The following is a 7718-nucleotide window of genomic DNA, read 5'->3' as shown; positions in this document are numbered from 1 at the left end:
CTTTCGACATCTTTCCTGTATCCCTCTTGATATGTAGCAAATAATTTTTGCTTCTGGGATCGGGGATTTGGAATGGTTTTGACAAAAGTCGTCCACCTCGGGTAGATTCCATCAGCTAGGTAGTATCCTGTCTGGTATACTGTATTGTTGACTTCATAGGTGACATTGGGGCCCTGACCTCTCAATACATCGTTGAAGACGGGGGATTGACCCAGCACGTTGAGGTCATTTTGTGATCCTGCAACTCCGAAGAAGGCATGCCAAACCCATGTGTCGAAACCAGCAACCGCTTCAAGGATGATACTTTTTTGGCCTTTTCGATTTCCATAATCACCTTGCCAGGCAGTTGGGCAATTCTTCCATTGCCAATGCATGCAGTCGATGCTACCAATCATTCCAGGGAATCCTCGAGCTTCGGCTTTTTGCAGAAGCCTTTGGAGGTCCCTGGGAGTAGGTCTACGCAGGTAGTCCCTAGTGTACAGAGTTTCAACAGCTTGACAAAATCTTACCAAAGCCTCCAACGTAGTGGACTTCCCCATCCGGGCAATCTCATCCACCTGATCAGCAGATGCTCCATACGCCAACATTCGTATAACAGCTGTAAGCTTTTGCTCCGGAAGAAGCCCCAAAACCCCAGCAGCATCACACTTTTGAACAAAGTATGCATCATAATTGCAAATATCATGCATGACTTTATTGAACAAATGAGGTTGCATTCTAAATCGCCTTCGAAAATCAACATCAGAGTACAAAGAAGTTGGGATAAAATAATCTTCCAAAAGATTCTTACCCCTAGAATGCCTATGTCTTTCCACATTCCGGCGGCGGCCGGCTTGTGAACTATGGCGGCGACCTTGGTTCTCTTCTTCTTCCAAAGCCACTGTTATGAGAACTTGCTCATCGACTTGTCTCTGCAACTCATTGACTTCATCTGCTCTACGGTTTCTCTCTCTTCTTTCTCTCTCTTGTCTCTCCAAGCATCTCCTAAATTCTTCCATTCAGAATGAATGAAGTATGAATTATAAACTCTCAGAAATGAAAAAATAGAAAGATGTGGTGTGAGAGGTATGAGCTGAGACTCTGGTTTTATAGAAAAATTTGGCAAGATAGACATGCCATGTGGCTTGATTTTATTGGATGAAAATCATATCTGAAATTTGAAATTCATCCGAAATTTGAACCCAAATTTATCTGAAATTTGAACCCAAATTTATCTGAAATTTGAATTTTGAAATTCATTCGAAATTTGAACCCAAAAATTTATCTGAAATTTGAACTTTGAAATTAATCCGAAATTTGAATCCAAATATCTTATCCGAAAATTTTATCTGATTATGAATAGTCTTGACACGTAGGAATCCGAAAATCTTATCTGAAAATATTACCCAAATTAATTATTTTCATTAAAAAATAGGAGGAAAAAACAAAAAAGTGAATAGTAATTGCCATGGCTAAGGGCAACGGGTGGAGAAACGATTTACTATTTGCAAGGGCAACCACTATTCACGTGAATAGTGCTTGTCCTAGCTCCACCCTTGCCATGGCTAAGGGCAAATGGGTGGAGTTGCTCTAACGACAAACTCCGTTAGCAGTTTACCAGCTCAAGAAAACTTGGAGTTTCATTTTGCCGCGCCTGAAAATGGCGACCATATCCATAAGCTTCTGTCCGTACGCTATGGCTCGCCCCAGGGTCCCACAAACTCGCAAACCTCCGGTGAAGAAGCAGACAGTACGGAGCCCTAACCCTAAGCCTAGCCATAAGCTGAAGGCTCGAACTGGCGCCAAACAGTTGTCATCCATCGGAGTCGAAGCCACCACCTACACTCGCTTGCCTCCCAGAGAGGACTTCTCCCTCCCTTCTTTGGATTCGTCGTCGTTTGAGTTCTCATCCGAAGTCAAGCTCTCCGAATCAAATGTCGCGCTTAAAGTTGAGAAGGAGATTGATAATTTAAGCAGTGAAGAGGAGGAGGAAGAAGAAGAAGAAGAAGAAAAGGGATTGGATGGTAATTTGGGGGTGAATTATAGTCAATTTGAGGTCTTTGAGGGGACTTATGATTCTGAACTGGACGAGGAAGATGATGATAGCGATATTGAGGGGTTTAGTGATGACAAATTGGAAAGTGTTTATCAAAACGACGACGGTGAATTGCTAGGTTTTAAGGAGGGCGAAACTGTGAACTTAACCGATAATGAGGGCAAATTGGAGGAAGGGGAAGTGAAGGAGAAGGGAGTACCAGCAGTAATGCGGTGTTTCGACCGCGCAAAAATCTTCGCGAAGGCAGGGGATGGAGGGAACGGCGTAGTTGCAATGCGGCGTGAAAAGTTCGTGCCTTTGGGAGGTCCGTCAGGCGGTGACGGTGGGCGAGGTGGTAATGTGTATATGGAAGTAGATGGTTCGATGAATTCACTTCTGCCATTTAGAAACAGTGTTCATTTTCGGGCAGGTAGAGGTGATCATGGAAGAGGGCAGTCCCAGAATGGGGCTAAGGGAGAGGACGTCGTGATTAAAGTAGCTCCTGGGACTGTTGTTCGAGAGGCTGGGAAGGAGGAGGTGCTTCTGGAGTTATTGCATCCCGGGCAGCTTGCATTGTTGTTGCCGGGAGGAAGAGGCGGGAGAGGGAACGCTTCGTTTAAGTCAGGGACGAATAAGGTGCCAAGGATTGCTGAGAATGGTGCAGAGGGTCCTGAAATGTGAGTTCAGTTCTTTTGGTTCTCTAATCAACCGAATTGCATTGCTTTAAGTTTATGCTGCTTGTTGTTATCATTAATGTTGTTTGGCTCTTAAATTGTGATTTTTGATAGTTGGAATGGTTCTGTTAGCATGTAGTCATTCAAAAGTAGAACAATGGTGAAAAACTTGTGAATTATTTGAGACATTATTCTGGCAGTAAATGTTGATATGCACCAAGCGTTTAAAAAAACTGATAGTGTGACCCAAATATTGGTGTAAGTAGAAGTTAGGTGCATTTCCAGGATATCTCTACTCATGTTAGTGTAAAGGAGGTTCTCTTGTAGACATGTAGTGTTTCTCTTTGTTCTACTTGCAGGTTTCGAGTTTGAAAATAGGCAATCATTAGCTGGTATCAAACAGTTGGGGTTAGCTTAGTTAAATTCATTCTTAGAATTGGTAGAGGCTGTCTGATATCTTACAATAATTGGCGTCTCCTTGCTCCCAGCCATGTCAAAATTAGAGATACTTGCTATCTTTGTGTTATCATTTTCACTACTTGAACAGTATGAATGAAATGATGGTATTATTGATCAGGTGGTTGGAGCTGGAGCTAAAGCTAGTTGCAGATATTGGAATAGTGGGCGCCCCAAATGCAGGGAAAAGCACACTTTTGAGTGTGATAAGTGCTGCTCAGCCAACAATAGCAAATTATCCCTTCACAACTTTACTTCCTAATCTGGGTGTGGTTTCTTTTGACTATGATTCTACAATGGTAGTAGCAGATCTGCCAGGTTTACTTGAAGGAGCACACCGGGGTTTTGGTTTGGGACATGAGTTTCTACGGCACACTGAGAGGTGTTCTGCCCTGGTATAAGCTGTGACCATCATCTCCCAAGTTATTGAAAACTTAGTTACAAATTTTTTTTTATGCTCAGGGATGAAAACAAGTTGATTATTTTTATCATTTTAATGTCTTTACCTTATCTTAATGTCTGAGCCCGTGGAAACACAATAAGTATTGTCTTTCAACTAACATATATGGTGTTTTTTCTTGTCATTTTTTGTCAATTTCGTGTATTATATATTGGGTCCTTCCTTCCTATTTTACAATAGGTACAAAATTCGGAAGGCTAAATTTTGGAATTTTAAGTCTACTTCTCTCTCTGGCTAGGGAAAACAAAAGAACTCCATATTTATTCTCTAATTACTATTTTAAATTTTATTATTTAATTTGATTTTGTTATTTACGTTTTATTTAATTCTTTATCATCACCATCATTATTATTTGCCTTGTATTAACAATGTTGTATATTGATATGAACTTCATCTTTCTGGAAATCTCAGATACATGTTGTTGATGGCTCATCACAACAGCCAGAATTTGAGTTTGATGCAGTCCGTCTAGAGTTGGAACTGTTTAGTCCTGAAATTGCTGAAAAGCCTTATCTTGTTGCTTTCAATAAAATGGACCTTCCAGATGCATATGAAAACTGGCAATCATTCAAAGAAAGTTTAGAAGCTCGTGGGATTGAAGTTTTTTGCATGAGTGCAGTGAAAAGAGAGGGAACTCATGAAGTGTCCTCTGCTGCTTACCAGCTTCTACGAGAAAATAAAATGGCAGAGGACAAGTTAGCAGGTCAAAGTTTTTATATAAAAAAAATTTCTTATTTTAAATAAATTATATCTACATTCCCCTAAGAATTTCTGACAATTTTTAGACATACATTTATTCTTTTTCGGGTTTTGTTTTATAGGATAGATAAGTTTTAACTCCATATGTTATTTTGTCACTGTGTTGACAAGTCTCCTTTGAAGTCCAGAAGATCCGGTCAATTTAAATCATGTAGCTGAGATGGTGCGGAAGCAGCAAACTGCTTCTATTAATGAGTTTGAGATCACTCATGACAGCACTACCAATACTTGGCATGTTGTGGGATCTGGGTTGCAACGGTTTGTTCAGATGACAAATTGGCGGTAGGTTAACAAATCTTTATTGTCGCCTCCATGTTTTTCCATCTTATGCTTTCTTGACTTCATAAGTCTGACCTGTTATGATATCGCATTTGTATCATTAAGAAAAGCTTTAGCTTCTAAATGCACATTGACGATATGCAATGAAGATGCATTATTATGCATATAATTCTTTTGATTCTCGTGACTGATAAAAGTCTTTTCATGTTGTTGCCTCTGTCTTCGTGAAAGAATAGAGTAGGGTAAGGGGATTGATCAGTGGTGTGAGGCGGACAATCTCACTAGTAAATAGAGTGAAGCAATATCCACCTCTTCTTTTGATGTAGTTTGGTAGAAAATATCTAATGAATACAGATTGATGAATTGATGCAGACCAATTTAGCCACTCTTCTCACTGAGAGTTTTCTTCTTTTTTTTTTTTTTTTTTCCTCTCAATTTTGGGGTTTACTTTTCTGGTTGGGACATTCCCTGTTTTTAGTTGTTTTCTCTGCGCAATTCAATTCATGATGTTAAATTCTTGTCTCTTTAATTGGTCTCTTCAATTACTTTGTGTTGATATAGTACCCCAAGTAAAGGATTTTCCTGAACCTGAATAGCTTATTAATTGTTTCAATACATTTTTGTTTTTCATAATTTTTTTTATTTAAAAAAACATGTGCATACAATGCCTTTAACATGGCTCTAAATTGCACCATTGTTTTAGTATCGTTGGGTTTTATGTTTATCTCACCCACACATTTTGTATCATCAAATTACTGCTATAATCTGCAGTCAGTCATATCTTACATCATTGAATGTTCTTCAAATTGATTACAATGCCAATGCTTCATTGTATCTGTTTTGGAATAATTGACATGTTTCTTTCTGTTGGTCCAATACTCATGACAATTTATAATGAATGTGTTCGAACAGATATGTGGATTCTGGGAGAAGGTTCCAACATGTTCTGGAGGCTTGTGGTGTGAACAAGTCTCTTATAAAACTTGGTGTCAAGGAAGGTGACACAGTGATTGTTGGAGATGTATGTTTTTCTCTATTATTACTTTCTTTTTGTTACATTTTGAATCCTAAACACATGAATTCACAGCATCTTTTCTTTCCTTTTCTTCTAATATAATTAACGTCCAATGACTATTCTCGTTTGCTTCCTCCAGATGGAAATGATATGGCATGATGCTGCAGATACTTCTGGTTTTTCAAATTTTAGGAAAGGATCCACAGAAACAACCAAGTGGCCTCAGTGGAAGTGACGACGGTTATGTGTTATTTAACTGCTAACATACGAAAGAGAAAGGTATTGTATTGATTAACGTTCAAAGTCTAGGCATTTTCATTCATATTAGCATAGCAGGGGAAGATTTATATACATGGACATATATTAGCATTCAAAGTCTCCTCCAGCCTTATTGTGTCGATGGCTTCTAATGCGATGAACAATTTGGTTGGAGGGATGGGAGCAGGATTGAACAAACTAATTTCAAATCAAAAGAATTATGAAAATAAATTAAGGGAAAAAAGTCACCCATAAATTTGAAATTTAAACAATTAATGATCAAATAGTCAAATTTGCATAAAATTGTGTTCGTGTGTTGAAAATATTGCTTAGTTATGATTTTGTGGTACAACATGTTTCAGGGCAACTGTATGTGTTTTTTTTTTTTTTTTTTTTTTACAATCAATATTCTAAATTACACATTAATTTACCTATATTTATATGTTGTAAATTAAGTTACCAAAATTTACAAGTTCAATAATGTACCTAGAGGTAAAAATATACAGGTAAATTAGTTTCTAACAAAAACATAGGGACCAAGAATTTGAGGGAGCAAGAACACGTCTTGCCTTTTGAACAAGTTAATTTCAAATCATAACAATTATAAAATTTGACAATTTGATATAAATGAAGGGAAAACACTGGCCTATCAATTTGAAATTCAAAACAAAAAATGATCAACTACTCAAATTTGCAATAAACTCTACCAATAGCAACGAGCATATCCTAAAATGTATGTCATAAAAAAACAAAAAAACAAAACTGGAAAAGGATACACAGTCGTCCGAGGTTTCACTCCAGCACCAACCCTTGACCTAGATTTTCTGCAAAAGTGAATAGCACACTTATAAACACAATAACTCTCTCAGCCTTTTTACCCCTTGGTGATTGCCCTTCATTATAACTTGTGGCAGTTAAAGACACCTATCCTAACCCCCCAAGCTTTAATCCCTTTCTGTGTTTCTAGTTAATTGAAAGGTTTTAGAGAGAGAGAGAGAGAGAGAGAGAGAGAGGGTTAACCTCTAATATAAAGGAAGGTTTCCTGTTCATTATATTTCTCATGTTTTTTTTTACTGTTCCTCTTCCTCTAGGTTTCCTAGCTAGCTAGCTAAGCCACACTTGATCACTTTGGGGGGGCTATAATCTTCCATTTCCATACCTTTTCATCACTTGGGGAAGCCTATTCATCGTGTGGGCAGCTTATTGGTAGGTGCTATTGCGTGCCATACTTCCGTATCCCATTTGGCTTCCGATGTGTCTAGGCTATAATCTCATTTTGTTCATCCAAGTGGGTAATAGGCTATGGTTGATACGCATATGAAACCAACTCAGGGGGGAACTAGGTTGTCTTTTTTTCTTTCTTTCTTATTTTATTTTTATTTTTAAAAGCAGTATCCAAGGTTGGAGGTGGGTCGAAGATGAAGAAGAAGAAGGGAAGAAGTGGGAGCAAGTTCTCCAATGTTTAATGTTTATTTTAGTCATTTTGTTTTGTTCTTTCTTCTTCGGTTTAAACCCATATATATAATTTCTCTTCAATTAATGGACGCAAGCCGTTTGTGAACCTCCATAATTATGAGGCAGAGGTGGCTTCAACCTTGAACGCAGATCCATAATATAAACAACTGCCTACAACGTTTGAGCTGCTACTTTCAAGTTCTCATAACAAAGTAGACAAGTCCTCAACTTTTTATGGGCGTTTGACAACTTGTTTGTTCATATCTTGATCTCAAAACCTCAACCTTTGATCCATCAAACACAAAGCGCTTGGTTATTATGATCTCATGATCTCAAAACCTCAACTGA

At 38.2% G+C, this 7718-nt stretch overlaps 1 protein-coding gene across 5 annotated transcripts in view; it reads left to right on the top strand.

Annotated features, from left to right (window-relative positions):
- LOC18790896 (GTP-binding protein OBGC, chloroplastic) overlaps window positions 1576–7718 on the top strand; it is a 10124-nt gene continuing 3981 nt past the window's right edge. For 2 of the 5 annotated variants that reach the window (XM_020554551.1, XM_020554548.1), the window contains exons 1-6: window positions 1576–2691; window positions 3266–3539; window positions 4016–4307; window positions 4492–4645; window positions 5555–5663; window positions 5797–5936. In XM_020554551.1, the coding sequence (XP_020410140.1) occupies window positions 1640–2691; window positions 3266–3539; window positions 4016–4307; window positions 4492–4645; window positions 5555–5663; window positions 5797–5892 (1977 nt within the window). In that variant the 5' untranslated portion in view covers window positions 1576–1639 and the 3' untranslated portion in view covers window positions 5893–5936. The other 3 variants (XM_020554547.1, XM_020554549.1, XM_007225523.2) reach the window with 3 other exon arrangements.

The sequence above is a fragment of the Prunus persica genome, chromosome G1, assembly GCF_000346465.2.
Source record: "Prunus persica cultivar Lovell chromosome G1, Prunus_persica_NCBIv2, whole genome shotgun sequence".
Lineage (NCBI taxonomy): Eukaryota > Viridiplantae > Streptophyta > Magnoliopsida > Rosales > Rosaceae > Prunus > Prunus persica.
Note: the sequence above shows the minus strand (reverse complement) of the source record. Positions and strands in the feature narration are given on the sequence as shown.